Source organism: Pelodiscus sinensis, chromosome 2 (genome assembly GCF_049634645.1).
Source record: "Pelodiscus sinensis isolate JC-2024 chromosome 2, ASM4963464v1, whole genome shotgun sequence".
NCBI lineage: Eukaryota > Metazoa > Chordata > Testudines > Trionychidae > Pelodiscus > Pelodiscus sinensis.
Window position 1 is genome coordinate 118809703 of NC_134712.1, and position 19490 is coordinate 118829192.

The 19490-nt window shown below is 41.3% G+C and overlaps 1 protein-coding gene across 6 annotated transcripts in view; it reads left to right on the forward strand.

Annotated features, from left to right (window-relative positions):
* Positions 1-19490, forward strand: part of PIGN (phosphatidylinositol glycan anchor biosynthesis class N) — a 165545-nt gene that overhangs the window by 55074 nt on the left and 90981 nt on the right. For 5 of the 6 annotated variants that reach the window (XM_075921388.1, XM_075921390.1, XM_075921393.1 and 2 more), the window contains exons 8-12: positions 3565-3681; positions 8260-8300; positions 11754-11813; positions 14853-14945; positions 17989-18044. In XM_075921388.1, the coding sequence (XP_075777503.1) occupies positions 3565-3681; positions 8260-8300; positions 11754-11813; positions 14853-14945; positions 17989-18044 (367 nt within the window). The remainder of the gene's footprint in view (positions 1-3564; positions 3682-8259; positions 8301-11753; positions 11814-14852; positions 14946-17988; positions 18045-19490) is intronic. The other variant, XM_075921391.1, reaches the window with a different exon arrangement.

The window sequence follows — 19490 nt, forward strand, 5'->3', positions numbered from 1 at the left end:
GCTGGATCATGGAAGCCAGTTGGCCGTGGCAATTGACCCCCCAGGGGCACCCTGATTGATTGGTTGATCATGATCGACTGGTTGGTGACCACAGTTCTAGATCAACCACCATTTGGGCTTACAGGACAAACAAGGCTGTTTACAGGTCATTATGTTGATCATCAAGCCATTAGGCTTCCGGGTACCTATAATGGCTTTCATTAGCTCATTTAAAACTATAAACATATTCATATTTCTAGCTTCTTATGTAAGAATGTTACATGCACAAAAATAGGATATACAGATCCAGCAGACTAACTGTAAACCTAATGGCTATGTCTAGACTGGCATGATTTTCTGGAAATGCTTTTAACAGAAAAGTTTTCCGTTAAAAGCATTTTCGGAAAAGAGCGTTTAGATTGGCACGGACGCTTTTCCGCAAAAGCACTTTTTGTGGAAAAGCGTCTGTGGCCAATCTAGACGTGCTTTTCCGCAAAAAAGCCCCGATCGCCATTTTTGCCATCGGAGATTTTGTGGAAAACAAATCTCAGCTGTCTACACTGGCCCTTTTGCGCAAAAGATTTGCGCAAAAGGGACTTTTGCCCGAATGGGAGCAGCATAGTATTTCCACAAAAAACACTGATTTCTTACAGTAGGAAGTCAGTGCTTTTGTGGAAATTCAAGCGGCCAGTGTAGACAGCTGACAAGTTTTTCTGGAAAAGCGGCTGATTTTCCAGAAAAACTGGCCAGTCTAGACACAGCCAATATGTTATGTAACCTTTTTAATATAAAGCATCTTAGAGTTTGCATATTCATGTTCAGAAGCTAATTTTCCTAAGGCATGTGGGATGCATCACACTTCCAAAAACAAGTAAATACACAGTTCTTGTCACAAAGAACTTACGATCTAATTTTGACATGACGTAAGGAATGATCATCAGAGACACACACCTAAAAGGGTAAAAGGAGAGGAGAGAAATAATCAGAATGGCTGTCATGTGGCTAATTCAGTGACACAGTGACTCACATCTGTGGGCCACTTCAGAAAAAATTACTTTTCCTCGGAGATGGATTCACTACTTCGAATAGAGACCCTAGCCTAGTTCATGCCGGAGGGATGGATTTAGAGCTCCCTTTTAGGCTAGGCCTACATTATGGGAGAAAGTCAAGCTAAGGTAAACAGTTCCAACTATGGGAATAGTGTAGCTGGAGTCGACATACATTAAGTCGAATTTCTGTGAAGTCCCCATTGTGGGAGAGTTTCTCTCATCAACTTCCTTTGCTGACGAGCCAGTGACAGGGGCACCATCAGCAGTCAATTTAACGGGTCCTTAGTAAACCTGATAAATTGAAGCCCAGGAGATCGATACCCAAGATCAGTGGTCTGGAGAAGTGAAGACAAGCCTTTAAAAACTGAAAATTCCCCATCTGGTCTTTGTGCTCTACAGAGAAGAGGCAAAGATTGCTTCTTCTGCTCTCTGTTCAAGAACTTTTGGCAAGGAATTCTTCGGCAAGTGGTTCCCAGAGTAGTTATCACTCAATGGGTTTGTCAGGTCACCTATTTTCATAGTGAGCACTTGGTAGCCTTCTGCTTTACAGGCAGTCCCCGACTTACGTGGATCCGACTTACGTCGGATCCCTAGATACGAACGGGGTGAGGCAACTCCCGCACATGCGCAGCAGCATTCCCGGGGCTCGCTCACCTGGGTCCTAGGATCCTCCTCCTCCTCGGGCCGGCTCCGACTGGGGTCCTGCAGAGCTGCCGGGCAGAGGAAAAATGCCTCCCGACGCCCGCTGCCAGCAACAGGCTGCCCCCTCCCCTGAGCAACAGGCTGCAGAACAGCAGACAAAAGCAGCCTCTCCGCCCCTCCTCCCCCTATACATGCTGGGCTCCCTGGGCAAACAAAGACTCCACCAAAACAAACAAAGTGCTGGCCTCATTGTGTTAGCAAAAAAAGGACCCTCCTCCTAGAACCCTGGGTGGTGTGTGGAAATAAAGCTATTAGCTCAAAGCATGGTGCAGAGCTGTTTGGTATTTGATGAGTTACTCCTTTAGTCCTGAGTTTGTCACAGGGACAGAAATAGATGTGAAATCTTCTGAACAGGGGAACAGACAGCAAAACAAACATTAGAGGGGAGTTAACCTTTCCCTATGCTATCCAAAACTAAAAAAAATGTTTGGCTAGAGTTTCCCCTACAATATGTACCAGTTCCGACTTACATACAAATTCAACTTAAGAACAAACCTACAGTCCCTATCTTGTACGTAACCCGGGGACTGCCTGTACTTAATAATGAATTTAGGATATACAAAGTGATTCAGAAGAATGTACTTAGCACCTGACACCAGCCTGAATTCTCTTCTGGATAAGCATATATCCATTATAAGCCACTTTGCTAGGATACAGTTTGTGGAACATTAGGGACAGTAGCAGAGAGAGCAGTTTTAGACTCACTGCCGGTCTAATCTCTGCCAAGACCTGAAAATCCCCTCCCCCCCACCCCCAGCAAAAAAAAAAAAGTCCAAACAAATTCAGGTGAGGAGAAGCTCTCCCTTAGTGAACTCCATGCAGATAAACAGCATCTGTTCTTCCCTGCTTCTGCCCCCCCCCCCCTCCCGCCCACTCTCTCTCAAACCTAGTCTCCTTTGTTTCTTTGTGCTTTCCTTCTCGGATTAGCAGTTTCACTGACTATCTCTGAGCCAATCATCAAAACAGAGGGAAGGGGAAGAATTTGGGAGTGGGGCTTAAATCCATAAATCCTTCCCAGACGTGTATTTTCTTTGGCTCCAAGAGGCTTAAAAGAAAGCACATTTAGTTAGCAAACTTCAATATTTTATTTCATGTACCCTACCAACTATTGCACATGCAATCTCTCCACCTCTGCAACATATATATTAAGATTTCATCTTTAATTTCATAATTAAATTCTATCAAGGCCTTCTCACGTGTGTGTACTCGCATACCTATACACCCTCTGCCCCTCATGTAGAACATCATTTGTAAGGGACATTGAAAAGAGGACAGGGTTCTTAGGGTTGCTTAGCTTGTTCAATGGGCACCTTCACCAATGGAAAAAGGTTGTTGGGGCTGCAGATACTTTCTACCTTCAAAAATCAAGTCACCTATTTAGGTTTCTAAGACTCCAAACTTGCCCAAATTTATACACGTTTAACTCTGTGCACTCTAGTAATCGCTTTGGCTTCTATAACACGTGTGTTTTTGAAGTTTTGGCACCTAAATGCTTAATTTTGAGCACTCCCATCTGACAATTTTAACTTGAATTTCTTTATCACTTGGTTTCTACATATTTTAAAACGAGAAAATATCTATTTCAGAGGGTTCGGTGAAGCTGAACTTATCCAGTGTTTGTAAATTGTTCTGTGATTCTTAAGTGGATGGAACTACATAAGCACAAATTTAAAAGAAAGGTTTTCAATATGTCTTTGTCATTGCAGTAAAATACCATGTGGTGCTAGCATAGCCTGTCTGAAGAGCATAAGTAGGATTTTTTTTCTAGGCTCCGTGAGAGCACTGTTTGATTTGCTTATTATGTCATTGTGCTTTTGGTTTGTCATATCTGCAGGCTCTCATGGGGCTGGTCATCCCTCAGAGACTTTAACACCATTGATTGCTTGGGGAGCTGGAGTGAATTATCCACAGAAAGTGACATCGCAGTTCTTCAAAGATGAATTTTTAAAAGGTATAGAAACATGGGAGCTACACAGAACTCCTTTTCAGACCCGGGGAAGTAAATATATGTGTTCCAAATCTATAGTCCTAATAACATTAATTTTTTATTGTAAAAGACCAGTTTTACAATCTGCTTATCTCAATTTTGCTTGATCCAATTCTCAGATTCTTTTCTGTGAGTGTAAACATCCACTTTGTAACTGAAAGTCTGATGGAAGTGTTTGAGCATGTAAATAAGTGAATTGGGCATTTAAACTGACACCCTGCTATGGAATAGTTATCGACTGTCGGAAATATTTTGTTCTCTCTTCTGAGGGTTTCCTCCACATTTATGCTCCAGTCCCTGAAACACTTCTTGCATTTAAAAAGAAAAAACCTCCCTTATTGAAGAGCTTGCATTGTAGCCACTAACCTTCTAACCAAAGAACTTTGGATGGGTTTCTTTCAGAGCAGCATTTACAAGTTCTTAATTGCCATAAATAATAATTATTGAATGATAAGAACTACTACTTATGGCTCAGTGTACTCCTTCTACAGCATTACCCAGCAATTCCTGCTGGACTTTGAAGGAAGGAAAAAAGTGTAAACCCTGCTCTCCTGTAAGTTCATACAGAACATCTCAGTGATATGGATGTAGTTTTAATAAAGTTGTTATATTGTGTGAAAGGAAAGTTGTACTTGAAGTCTCTGAATTTAATAGTTCTCTTATCTCCTTTTCCCCCCACCCTACACACACCCACATCCACACCCTCTATTTAAGAAGGATGCATAAATAAAATGAGAGAATCTAAAATTCTTGTATTTTTTTTATATTTTTGTAGTGTTTTAAGATAGTATACACTGGTTCACAGGCTTAATTTCATGCACGTGTTTACAATCCTTTTGAATTTCTCAAATTTATAAGAATCCATCCAGCACAATCATTTTAAATCTGGCAAACTTTTTATTCTCTGTATTCTGGCCAACAATTCCTTGGCAACTTATTGGGGTTTTTGTCTCCTCACATCATCCCCATCAAGGATGGATGTTATCTGAGGCAGTGGCTGCAATAATTTGATATGGAGTGATTGGTGTGCTCTTCATATGGAGAAAGGCACATTGCTTGCTCAGAGATGACAGTCTTTTCTTAATCAGTTATTTCACCTATATCTTGCCTCCCTTAAGGGCTGATCAGATTACTGGCTTAGCAAGAATCCTGACTGCACACGTAAATCAATGTATGCTTGGTGCAATGCATAGAATTATCCATTTGGCCATCATAATGACTCCTATATAGCTCCCTTCTTTCTGAAAAGTTCCTTTCTGATTCTTTAGTGAAATGAATGTTACCCAGATTTAGGGCTTGCTCCCAATGAAGTCAATTAAAGTTTTGGCATTAAGTTCAGTGGGAGTAGAAACACATAATTTTGTTTTTGCATAAAGAATTTGCCATTCCAGAAGAGACCTAGAATTGGTGGGTTGTCCTTGGCAGATTCTGGAGGCAAGTCTGCTGGAACCAGGGTTCCTCTCATACAGAGAGCTGAAGCTTACTGTGTCTGCACATTGACTCTGTGCCCTGCCTATAGGATATATTTTAGAGGTTTTCTCTGTGGATTGGATTGGCCTCAACAAACTCCCTCCTCTGGTTTTTTTTAAATTGGTATTTGACACTACTTTCCCTCCGCTCCCTTTGTGGCTGACTGCTTAGCAGATCTCAGGTAGGAATTTGGAGAGCAGGATACAAGTGTTTATGTCTTGTCCACCAGTAAGCCCTATCCAACAGCAAGAAAATTGCCATGCACATCTTATATAGAACCCATGCTCTATCCACCTGAAATGGCAGCTCAGATTGAAAAAAGGCATAGTCTGCAGTTAGATGGAAGAGTATTTTTCTGAAGCTGTTTCTCCTTTGTGTTATTGTGAGTCCAACACCAATTTGTCCAGTTCTCATATACTCTCCAGTGCCCCAGCAGCTCTTGGATATAGCTAATTGAGTGCTATAATAAGCTGTGAGAGAGAGTTAAATAGTGTCTTTGTAAGCATTTTCTACGGAAAATACTGCTTTTATATACCTACAAAAGTTTCTAACAGTTTAGCTTCCATGAGCTGCAGTGTGAGTGATCAGCCCATCAGTTTTGTGTCTCTTCTGCACTATTGTTTTCTTATTATGAGAAAACAAAATGGTTCTATTACATAACAGGGAGCAGAAATACAGACGAGTTCTCCTGGAAATCAATTGTTTACTTTGAAATAAATCTATTACTAAATAATCATGACTAATACTGATAATATACTTCATGTGTTACTTTGGGAACTAGCTGTAAATATGTTATTCACTGCTAAGCAATATAGCTGTTGTATTTAAGTTGAGAGCAAAGGCACTCCCAAAACATACACTATTGGTTGAATCTAATCACTTGATGAATTAAGTGATGGGAATAAGCCTGGCACTATACACGACTCAGAATTTAGCTGCTCCAGGATCTTATAGTCTAAAAAAGATAGAGTACATAGGACACATTGGGAGGCCCAGAAAGGGGAATGACTAGGATTTTTAGTACTTATTTTAATAATAAATGACAGAGTGAGCTAGAACTGTTCATTATGTTATATCAGTGCTTCTCTGATGGCTGTAATAAGTTTGATTTATGCTTTTATTTATGAAGAACCATACTGGTTATAAATTTTATTACACAGAAAATGTTGTGAAGGTGAACTGATTCTGTCTGACTCATTTGATGTAGCAGACAGAATCCTGCCTTTGATCTTTGTGTGGTATCTGTTTGTCAGTGGAAGACGTGTATGCAGATGAAGGACCTTATCTGGTCTATTAAGGCTTTGTCTGTGCTAAAGTAACTTTACAAAGTGATTTTCCCCTATTTCAAGCATTTGTTTTCTAATATAGAGAGGCTGTCTCTGACATTTTGACATCCTGTCTGAGACCTGCTTTGACTTGGTACATGGCATCATGCTTAAAATGCTAGTGGCAGTTAACAGCTCTTTTTAACCCCCGTGGCTTTTCCCTACTTCTCGTTTAGTTACTGTGGGAAGGCTTCTGCAAAAAGATGGGTAAACTCCCTGTTCTCCTCTGCTCATGACATCACTGCTAGGAAGATTAACTCAAAATTAGGAATCAGAGGCAGTTCTGAAAAAAGCAAAAAACCTTCCCAGATAGATGTTGCTTTGTAAAGAGGAAAATGCACCTATAATAAAGAGGGGCTATTTGGAGCCAGATGGAAAAAGAGCCCTTTATGTGAGGTCAGCAACTTAATTGGTGACAGGTAAATAATTACATTTGACTTTGTCCAGACCATTGTTTTGATATGTTTCTGGGCTGTTATACAATAGGATTTTTATGAGCCTGATCTGACTGCCATAAATAATTATGACTCTACCTTCAATGTCTTTGTGCTAAGGAGCTGTGTCTGGAGGTTGGAAATTTAAATTTTCAAAACTGCCTGTGAGATATAGACACCCTGTTCCAAATCTCACTTTGAATCCTTTAGTTGTCTCAGGAAGATATGCATTTGTGTCCATATTATAGAAGTGTATAGGATTTGGAGGAAAAAAATCCTTCAGATGACTGTAGGCACAAATACAGCCACTGGTTTTTCATTCTATGTAAAAGAAAATTTGAGCTGAAAGATCTTTTTTTTTTTTTTTTTTTTTCTTTCTGTACTCTCTCTTGGACCTGTGAACTGAAACCAAAGTATTAGTTTCTCTAAGGAGGAAATAATTCTTGCAGAAAATATTGGAAACTCATTAAGAGTCAAATAGAGAAATAATTTAAAACAGTGATACTGAGACCTCAGTGGTTCTGGAGCCAAATTAGCTGATAAGCATTATTCAAAAGAACCACAGTCGTGTGAATAGATAGTTTCAGTTACTGTAATACTAGAAATTAAATATTTCCGTTGTCCTGTTGTTTAAATATCAGTTATAGAATCACAGCAAAATGACTGACCAAGTATTATTACTATATCAATTATAATTTATTAATAACATAGTAAAACATCTTGACTGGTTAACACTTAAGGTATGTCTACATTGCATTCCTCCTTTGAGAGAGGAATGCAAATACAGACAAGCAAAATTGCAAATGAAGCGCAGATTTGAATTTCCTGCACTTCAGTTGCATAATTCCGGACTGCCGCTTTTCTGAAATAGCATCTTTCGAGAAAACAAACGCCGTCTCTGCGGAGTTATTTAAAAAAAAACCCTCTTCCTTCAAAATAACCCTTACTCCTAAAAAAACGAGGAATACGGGTTATTTTGAAGGAAGGGTTTTTTCTCGAAATAATCCCACGGGGACCACGTTTGTTTTCCCGAAAGATGCTATTTAGGAAAAGCGGCGGTCCACGATTATGCAAATGAAGCATGGGAAATTCAAATCCACGCTTCATTTGCCATTTTGCTTGTCTACATTTGCATTCCTCTCTCGGAAGAGGAATGCAATGTAGACATACCCTCAGTGTTTAATATCATGCAGGGCAAAGACCTGAAGGAGAAACATTAAAGAGCCAGTAGTGGCTCATAAGCCTCACTCTGAGTATCACTGCTCTAAAATCTGCCTGGATCAGATGCTCATGTGCTCTGTTATTTCTTCTAGTATGGAAACTGGAGAACTGGAAGAGGCTGGATGTCAATCAGGTATTAAACATATTTAACTCAAAAATTCATTAATTTCCTTTTTGAATTAATTTAATCTCCTACACAAGTTTTATAAAGGAATTTATGAAAGTATGAGTGGTTATACTAACATACTTTTCAAGAGTTTCCCATTTATATGTAGTTTGAGGGCAGTAGCATATGTATTTTTTTCTGGGTCAACTAATGCAACCACTATATGCAAAATCCCCTTTCTCTGGATAGACTACAATGCAGTCTGTAATAACATCGATCACATATTCTTTTGGAAAGAATACAAGCCTGGCTGATGATACTCACAAAATGAAATTTAAATATATTGGCAATAATTTATGTAAATTCCATACCACTTGAATGCCCTGTCTCCTGGCCCTTTAAAAGTCTGTGTATTGAACTCTTCTCCTCCACTCACAGAGTTTGCCTAACATCTAAGGGCTTAGAAAGGAGTTCACATCTTAAGAAGTATATGATAGTGCGCCCCAGCCATTGTGCACCTTGCAGGGGTTCTGCTGTAGCTGAGCCTTTAGCTCATTCCCTGCCCATCATACAAAGATGCTCAGGGACTGAAGTAAGATTGTATGATCATCTGCACTATACAAAGGAGTTTGCTATGCCTGATTGTACAGTGTGACCTTCAAAAACTGAAAATGTCACTGCCTGTGTTGCATGTAATTTTCAAATGCTGCTATCTTGGTAAAATCAAAGCCACTTTTCATTGGAGTACTGAAAGGTATTTCTTAGTGGAATCTGTTTCAATGCTTAATTATATTATTCTGTCCCTAGCTATTTTGCAAGTAAAGCTAATAAATTACATAGCAAGAAATTTGTCGTAATGGGAAAAACAAAGTGAAGAGTTATTTTTAGTTAGTTGTTTTACTTTTCTGGAACTCAGCAACAACTGCAGTAGTTTTTGCTTCAACTAAAATAAATCACCTTCAGGAAATGGGCCAATGGTGTGAAATTCAGCATAGAAAGTTAGTTTTTGAAAGTTATGAGCAACTGAAAAAAGAGAGCTAGAGTAGAAATTACTGAAAATAGGGCCACAGCCAGCACTTTTGAAAATTAATATTAGAAAGTCTTCAGTTTCAATAGGTACTTGATAATTGACTTGGGACATAAAATTAGTTTTGTCTGTAACAAATAGTATGTTGTTTGTTTTGTTTTGTTTGTTTAAAGCAGAGCTCCTTACTGGAAATTCCAGTGAAGAGTTCTGTTTAAAAATCAATGGTATAACATGGCTTTGATTGTTTTACTTATACACACAATATCTCAGATTTGTCTTTGGTGCACTGATAAATCTATGGTAAATACAGTAAAATCCATTTGCTTCAGTGGAGTTACTCTAGATTTATGCCAATTTAGCTACGGATTTTTTTTCTACTTCTACTCTATTTCCCATAACTAGAAAAAAAATTTATAAAACTACTAAAATTTAGTTTCTGATACTTTTACTCATGGTGATTAGTAATGTGTTCCATGAGTAATCCTGTTGAAAGTAAAGGGACCATTTATGGAATAATAAGGAACTCAGCAGGACTAAAGATATTTACTAAAAGTAAAAATTGTTCAATGGTTGACATAAAAACAAGGAATGAAGAATAGCTTATACAGGCAGTCCCCGGGTTACGTACAAGATAGGGACTGTAGGTTTGTTCTTAAGTTGAATCTGTATGTAAGTCGGAACTAGCGTCAGCCGCTGCTGAAACTGATCAGTTTCAACCGCGGCTGAATCTGGATGCCAGTTATGACTTACATACAGATTCAACTTCAGAAAACGAGGCATCCCCAAGTCAGCTGCTCCTGAAACTGATCAGCGGCTGATTCCAGGAAGCCTGGGGCAGAGCAACTCTGCCTCGGGCTTCCTGTAGTCAGCGCTGGTCAGTTTCAGCAGCGGCTGACTTGGGGACGCCTGGGGCAGAGCAGCTGGGGTGCTGCTGGGTTGCTCCAGTAGCGCGGCTCCTCAGCGCTACTGGACCAACCCAGCAGCACCCCAGCTGCTCTGCCCCAGGCGTCCTGATTCAGCCGCTGCTGAAATTGACCAGCAGCGGCTGAATCAGGACGCCTGGGGCAGAGCAGCTGGGGTGCTGCTGGGTTGGTCCGGAGCGGCGCTGCAGGACCAACCGGCAGCCCCCAGCTGCTCTACCCCAGGGGTAGGCAAGAAAAGCCTGGTCTGCTGGGGGGGGCACTAGCTGCACCCCCCCTCCCCCCAGCATACCAGGGAGACGGAGAGCAAAGCCGCAGAGCACGCCCGCAGCGGGACAGCCCAAGCGCGCCCGGGCTGTCCCGCTGCGGGCGTGCTCCAAGGCTTTGCTCCCCGTCTCCCTGCAGACCAGGGAGACGGGGAGCAAAGCCGCTGAGCATGCCTGCAGCGGGACAGCCCGGGCGCGCTTGGGTTGTCCCCCTGCGGGCATGCTCCAAGGCTTTGCTCCTGTCCCCCTGGTCTGCTGGGGGGGTCCAGCAAAGCCGCTGGACCCCCCCCCCCCCAGCAGACCAGGGACACCTGAGCAAAGCCGCCCAGGCGGCGGCTTCGCTCTGGTGTCCCTGGTCTGCTGGGGGCGTCCAGCGGCTTTGCTGGACGCCCCCCCCAGCAGACCAGGGGGACAGGAGCAAAGCCGCCCAGGCGACGGGAGTCCCACTGCTTTGGGCGGCTTTGCTCTGGGGCAAACAAGCAAAGTCGCCCAGGCAGCGGGACTCCCACCGCCTGGGCGGCTTTGCTCGGGTGTCACTGGTCTGCTGGGGGGGTCCAGCGGCTTTGCTGGACCCCCCCAGCAGACCAGGGAGACCGGGAGAAGCTTTTCTCGCCCCGGAGGACATGGGTGGCGACCCGCCGCCCGTGAGCTCCGGGGCGAGAAAAGCCCCGTTCGTAAGTGCGGATCCGACATAAGTCGGATCCGCGTAAGTCGGGGACTGCCTGTGTGTGTGTGTGTGTTTGTGTGTGTGTATATATATATATATATATGCTTAGTATGCCTCTCTTTAAAAAGTGTGAAGAAAATAGTTATTTATATATTTGTTGAAACTAATGAAACCAGATACATTTCTCTAATAAAACACAGCGAAGAAGATACTGAATTTTGAATTAAAAAATTTTGGCTTTTTAATGCACTTTTTAAAGTTTATTTATTTTTAAAAGTTAAATTTTAATATATAAATAAGTATCAAATGCATACATATTTAATATTCATTAATATATAAATAAATATCAAACAGGTTTAATTTGATAAAATATTAAAATTCATTCTGAAAACTCAAATTTGATTTTATTCAGAATCAAGATAATTATTTTAAACATTGAAAAATATTACTTTTCTGGAGTGCTTTAATGCTGTGATAGTCTAACAGAGAGGAAATTAGTCACATTTCAAAATACAGGTATATCCTTAAAATGAATTTAAATTTATGAATACTTGAAACATTTTGAAGCATGCTCAATTGAGAACATTTTTGTTTGCACAGGCTGATATAGCACCGCTGATCGCTTCCCTTATTGGAGTTCCTTTCCCCCTTAATTCTGTGGTAAGAAATAAAAAACCATGATTTTATTTTTAAAAAGGCTGTACGTTCTCCTTGAAAAAAGATGAAAAAAAGATAATTTTGCAGATTTTTGCTGTAATCAGTAGGGACTAATTAAGAATGTATTAAGCAGAGAATAAGTATTTGCAGCGTTAGGGCGTAAGCAGATACAATCTTCCTTTTTTATATTCTTTTGTAATGTGTAATATAATATTTTAAATGAATTTGATCCATTGTAACTTGTAATTCTGAAAGTATTAAATGACCACCTTTTTACTTAAACCATGAAAATACTCTGTTAATATTCTGTGAGGATACAAAAAGATGTCATCTATATTATTTTTTCTTTATTTTTCATTGTAAGAGCTTAGATTTAAAAAAAACCCCATACCTGAAATGTAATGTTCAGTTATTTTTAATCTGATAATTTTTAGATGAAATTTTATTTCATTAGGTTAGTCAGTTATTTGGTTCCTTGTTGGGGATAGATTTCCTCTTTTAACCTTGCAGTTTATCTATTTGTATGCATTATTTCGATCAATGGCTAAAATTTCTTTATTTAGCCCTAGTTAACAGCAGAAGCTTTAATTTGCTTTTATATTGCTTTCCTCACACATGAGTATACACTGCATAACAAAAGCTAAGAGGGGGGAAAAAGCAAAAATGTATGTTTAAAAAATTGGTAAAACTTTTCTGGTAACTTTTGATAGATTCTTTGTGTTCCGTTTCCATGTGTGGTCAGCTAAGACTTTCCCTGGTATTGGGAGAGGTTTTTTGCTGGTGTAAATTGAGCTTAATCAATTCCTATACCACTCTTCTCCCAACCCAAGTAATGGGTCTCACTGGAACACCTCCGAGGACTGTTGCCAGTTGATGTTTGTATTTGGATACTTTAATTTATGCTGGATCTGGGGTGGGAGATTAACAAGGGCTGAGAATTAGTGCTTTCTCTGGCCGCAGAGATATGCTGGAATAACTATTCTGCTCTAGTTGTTAGACCTGGTCTAGAGTAGGAGTTTACACCAACTTTAGCTGTATATGATTGATTTTTCTAAACAATGCGTCCACGCTACCAGGCCTGTCTCGTCAACCTTAAGGGCTGCTGAAGTCAATGTCAGTTACAAAGGCAATTTTCCCTTCCTTTGGCATTTTGCATTTTCACATCCAACGCTATGGATGTCAAAGGCAGGGAAAATTGCCTTTGTAGTGCACTAACCAATTAATATCTCTATTTAACAGTGTAACAGGGTAACAGTGTCAAATTCGTAAATGAATTCCAGTTCAGCAGTCTCTCTCTCTCTCTAATTGGGTAGTAAAATTCCTTTGTAGAACATAAGAAAACAAGAATAGCCATGTGGAACAGAAATGTGGATTCCCCTTGTCTACATGTTTGTTGATCCCCTCAAAGAACTCTAGCAGGTTAGTAAGGCATGATTTCCCTTTACAGAAACCGTGTTGATTTTCTCCCAATAAATTATTTTCACCTATGTGTCTGACAATTGTATTCTTTACTATGGTTTCACCTAATTTGCCCGGTACTGACGTTAGACTTCATGGTCTGTAATCTGATCTGGCCCATACTTCCATCTTCTTCTCCTGACTAGAACATAGAGCATCTCTATTAATAAACCCTCCTCTAAGAGATGTCTCTGTCCAATACATGTCCTCCTCCACACCTGTCAGTTTTCCCCCAACCCTTAGTTTAAAAACTGCTCTACAAACTTTTTAATGTTAAGTGCAGTCTGGTTCCATTTTGGTTTAGGTGGAGCCCATTCCTCCTATATAGACTCTCCCTATCCCAAAAGTTTCCCCAGTTCCTAATAAATCTAAACCTTTCCTCTCTACACCACTGTCTCATCCACGCATTGAGACTCTGAAGCTCTGCCTGCCTACCAGCCCTGTGCGTGGAACTGGAAGCATTTCAGAGAACGCTACCATAGAGGCCCTGGATTACAATGTCCTTTCTGCTTGAAATGGCAAGAAACTGTTTCTTTCCATTAAATTAAATGAAATGTCATTTCAACCAGAAAGGACATTGTCTCAACAACTTGATTACCTGCATCCTGCTTCAAAGACCTTTTCAGACCACACTTGAAAGAGAATCCTCTGAACTGTCATTCATGCTTAAATTCGACACTTTACGCCTAAGTTTAAACAAAGACATTAATTATCTTACCCATTACAAAGTAGCTTCCCCAATTATCACCTCTAATATCATTAGCTCACAGTCATTTACCTTTCCACCCCCCCCATTCTCCTTCTGTTCTGAAATTTGATTTGTCCTTTTCATATGTGTTCATTTTTTTTAATTGTATCCTTTGGTATATATGGTTGTGACAATTTTCTTCCACTATTTGATCTGAGGAAGTGGGTCTGGCCCACGAAAGCTCATCACCTAATAAACCATCTTGTTAGTCTTTAAAGTGCTACATAGTCCTGTTTTTTGTTCCAAGCTATCTATATTTCTAATGATCAAATCCCCCATTACTAACACCTGCCTTTTTCTAAGAATGGCTACTTTTAAATCCATGATTAAATATTAGATAACCTACCTGGAACCAATTACTACCCAATTATAGAGGAAGACACTGAACTGGAATTCATTTACTAGTTTGACACTATCAACTTGGGCTTGAATAAAGATATTAACTGGCTAACCACTACAAAGGCAATTTCCCCTGCTTTGATACTTGCATTTTCACATCAAAATCTATGAATGAGACAGAGAGCCCACTTAATTATCCTTATTAACATAGGTCCTATAATTAACAGGTACTACTTTTGCTTTTATGTATCTCTTGGTTTCTGTTATGTCTACTCAAACTCATCTGATGAAGTGGGTTTTACCCACTTCATGATACTATATATTTTTGTTAGTCTCCAAGGTGCCACAGGACTATTAGTTGTTTTTAAAGATACCGACTAACGTGGCTATCCCTCTGAGACATAATAGCAATTTGAGTCATTGTAACTAGTTTTACTTTGTTTTCTCTGTCTTTGGATGAAATATGATTCTTGTTATTTCATGTTTAACGTTTGCAGGGAGTTCTGCCTTTGGACTATCTGAATAGTAGTGCTCATTTCAAAGCTGAGAGTATGTTTACAAATGCTGTTCAGATTCTTGAGCAGTTTAAGGTAAATAAATTAACATTCAAATAAACATTTGAAATGAAAAATATTTCATATCTCTCTTTAAAAGCTACTACAGTATAGTATTTAAAGCGAAGACAACATTTTGATGATGGCATATTGGAATTCAGAGTAAAGGGGAAATCACATGTAAAGCAGATCTACATAAGATTGAAAATTTAATGTTTGAATTTAAAAAAACATTAACGTGTTTGAATAATTCTTTTTATTTCACTGAGTATAAATGAAATTCAGTAATGATTGTTGTGTGTTATACTGACAGTAGAGAATTTAATTTCTAAGTGTTCAGTTGGGCTTTGTGGCTGTGTATGCAGTTAAAATTGAAGTCAATTCCGAAATGCTTGCTTAAGTGAGGGCAGAAATTTGCCCTAAATTTAATTGTGATATATGAAAGGATAAGTAGGTTGCTATTGATCAAAAGTGAGGGCTCTGTTCAATTTGTCAGAAGAATTCTTGTTATTTCATGTTTAACGTTTGCAGGGAATTCTGCTTTTGGACTATCTGAATAATAGTGCTCATTTCAAAGCTGAGAGTATGTTTACAAATGCTGTTCAGATTCTTGAGCAGTTTAAGGTAAATAAATTAACATTCAAATAAACATTTGAAATGAAAAATATTTCATACCTCTCTCTTTAAAAGCTACTTCAGTATAGTATTTAAAGCGAAGACAACATTTTGATGATGGCATATTGGAATTCAGAGTAAAGGGAAAATCACATGTAAAGCAGATCTACATAAGATTGAAAATTTGATGTTTGAATTTAAAAAATGACAAGCCTCTGACGAAGTGGGTCTTTGCCCATGAAAGCTTCTGCTCCTACACTTCAGTTAGTCTATAAGGTGCCACAGGACTCCTCGCCGCTTTGTCAGAAGGTGACAAGTATCTATCTGCTCATGAAGCATAATGATCAATAAGAGTCTCAACTTTCTCTCTTCTCCCACCTCTCCCCCTTCACATCTCCATTTACTGGAGGATCGATGCTCAGGTGATCAATCTTCCGGAGTTCGATTTAGTGGTATGGCGGGTTTTAAGGGTGCGAGCTCCACACCCCGCTACCCCCCACGCCCCGGGACGGGGCCGGCGGAGTGGGGTAGGGCTCCGCGAACCCACCGCCTCTGCGAGTCTAGTTGTTCCTGTATCTGGGGTCCGTAAGTGAGCAGGGGGCCGGGTGCGATCACCCCTCACCCCGCCCTCACCACCGGGTCCCAGCCCGAGGCCCTAAGTGGGTGGGTGCTTTAAAGCAATACCCCCACGGCAGATGGGGCAGCCGCCCGAAACTCGCCTGCCCAAGGGTGCCAGAACGGTCCCGCCTCGGGCTCCTTCCACTCCTGCGCAAGGTCAAATCACTCACCCCGTTGCAGACGCCGTGCCCATCCCAGGGCGAGTCGCCAGATGCTTGCGTCGTCTCCCTTTGTTGCCCGGAAGGCCGGGTGCTTGGGGTGCTGGGAAGCCAGGATGGCTGCCCTCTCGCTCCCCCTCCCCTGAGCGTCTCCTCGCCCCGGTTATGGTCGCGGGCGGGTGACGTCTGGGGCATAAGCCCCGCCTCCTCCGGGGCTCTCTGATCCGTCTCCAGCCGGGGTGCGCCCGTGGCTCCGCCCCGGGACGCAAACCGTGGCGCCCTGACCAGGAGTCTCTTGGCGGCCCAGGGCTTCCACTGCTTTCCCCGGCGTGCGCCCGCCCCCGCTTTCTGCCGCGGCGGGGCCGGCGGCGCAGCGCCGAGCGGCTTTCTGCCGCGTACGGCGGTCGCTTCCCGCTCAGGAGGGGGGGCTTCCCCCGCTCCTAGTGCGGACCCTGCTGGGTCCGTCACAAGTGGGTTTAGTAAAGACCCTCTAAATTGAACGTGGAGGGCACCCCCTGTCGATGCCAGTATTCCTTATTGTCATGAGGAATAAGGGAAGTCAACAGGAGTGTTTCCTATATTGACCTCCCACTGTGGAGATGGTGCCAAGCTCAGCTTAAGGTACGTTAACTCCAGCTCCATTATTTACATAGCTGAAGTTGTATACCTTAAGCCAACCTTCCCCCTTAGCCTTTATTTCTTCACTATTACTTTGATGGTGTACTTCACTGTTTTCAGGTACATTTGCCTCTTTAGTGAATAAGGTTTCCTCCCCTCCCTTTCCCATCTCACTCTCCCATGTTGTTCCTGTTTCTTTGCTATCATTAACTCTTATCCTATCTTTTTTTAGTGTTAAATTTCCTGTTTCCTAGCTTATTTTAGGGGCTTTGGTTGTGTTTTTGAAGGAAAAGTCATATAACTAAAAAAATTAATGGGAAGTAGCTTAACAGCTTAAAGAGATGCCAAGTGTGTCCATAAGTTTCCTATGATGGACTGACCTGACCACTTTTTGTGTTTCCTGGGGGAGGATTTTGTCTTGAATGAATATGAAGTATATAGAAGATGGTTGCTTCAAGCTGTCAGATCTTGGGAACAGCATATTAGAAATTCCCTTGCTTGTATGCATTCATTAAGCCCCAGGTCAAACTGAAGAAGCCTGAAAGTTGTTTTCAAGGGCCTATAGGCTGTGTGACTATGATTTCATCAAAGCCTCCCACTTTTGTGTACAGCCAGTTTGAGAAGTTCAGTAGCATCATTTCACATCTTTACAGTAGTGCATTAGTTCCTGTTGGAGTCAATACCAGTGTTTAAGTATGATCAAATCTTTGATTCAGTTCCTCAATTGTGTTTCAGTGACTCTGTGCTCAAAGTGGAGCCACTCAATAAACATCAAAATCTATTATGAATAGATTATTTTTCCCCACCTTGTACACTGTGGAAATCCTACTATGAAAATTTCTGGTAGATGGCTCCCATTTGCCTTTCTAAGAGCACGATTGAATCTTTAGAGATACGCTGTGTGTATCTTTATTTACAAGAGTAGAAAACCCCATCCCTTGTGGAAAGAAATAGACCTTTGTTGTTTCTTTACAGCATTAAGAACCTGTAATATTTTAACCTAATCACTTCACCAGCTTTCATTTTTAGTTACAGCTTTTATGTTCATTGATTTCATATTTTGGTTGCAGGTTAAGATGACTCAGAAGAAGGAAACAACATTATCATTTCTGTTTACGCCTTTCCAGTAAGTGCATTCTAAAATGTTTATATTTTAACTGAATAAAACTTATTTTATTATTTTAAACTGAAACAACAACAAATAGTCTGGTAGCACTTTATAGACTAGCAAAACATGTAGATGGTATCATGAGCTTTCGTGGTCATAGCAGAAGTGGTCTGTGCCCATAAAAGTTCATGATACCATCTACATGTTTTGTTAGTCTATAAAGTGCTACCAGACTCTTTGTTTTGTTTTTCAGTTTACCTGTACAGACTAACTTGGCTACCCCCTGAAGCTTTATTATTTTAGTAAGTGTTTCAGTAATGTAGGACAGGGATGGTCATGCTTTTTGTCCTGAGAGCCACATTGGGTATAGAAATTGTATGGAGGGCCACATAGGAAAGACTGAGAGAGATTTTGTTTCCTCAGTCAGTCAACCTCCTATCCAATCCCCCTCCCCCAGATCCCTGCCCTCTAACCAACCCCTCTGCTCCCCATCCCCTCTCAATTCCCCCATTCCCTACCCCTTGATTCCCCCATCCTCCACTCTCTAGCCCACACTCCTGCTCCCCACCAGGGCTGTCTACACTTTATGGGGCTCTATGCAAATAGGCCCATGCCCAGCTGTCAGCCGACGGTCAGGGCAGTGAGTCCCTTATGACCGGCTGAAGTTCTTTTAAATTGTGCTTGGTTCTGTTATAGCAACTGAAGGAGTCAGGTTAAAGCTTAAACAGTTACTATTTTATTGTTACAGGGTAAACTTAGCTGTTAAATGCTACTACTGTGTTACAGATAACACAGACACTACAAAGGACAGGACAGAAATTACACTAATAAGTCACTTACAGGTACCATGAAACCCTTTGGTTCTCTGAGCTCTTATTAAATGCATGCAAAATAGACACATAGCAGGTATATATTCTCACCCCTGCGTTCCAGACTTGGCGTGGCCCGCGTCTTTCTCTCAATCCCTCGGGAAGAAGTAGGGCGAGGTTGGGCGTCCCACAGACCTCGGGAGACAATCAATACCTGCCAGCAGGTATAGATGATTGGAGCTCAAATGGGGTGGGCTGCTGAACCTCTTTTATACCCCTTGGGTCATGTAGGCTTCTTCCTGGGCTCAAGTGGTCAATTAGGAAAAATGGCTTTGAATGCCAAGTTTCCCACGAAGGGTGCAAAGCATAATTCACACCTGGGAAAATGCAGACAATGGGTACCTCTGGTATGTGATGGGCGAAGATTCCTCTCTGGGACAGTGCAGGCGTGTCAATTACTGGTACTAGCCATCAGGGCGACGGGAGGCCCCTGGTCGTCAGCTAGCCCATTTACTGTCTGGTTTCTGTTTATGGTAGAGTCAGGGACAGGCAGCAAACCTGTGTTCCCAGGGCATCAAAGGCTGACTGCCTTTCTCTTGCTCTCTGGGGGGGGGGAAACAAGATGGGGCTCGTGGAAAAACAAGATGGGGTTTTG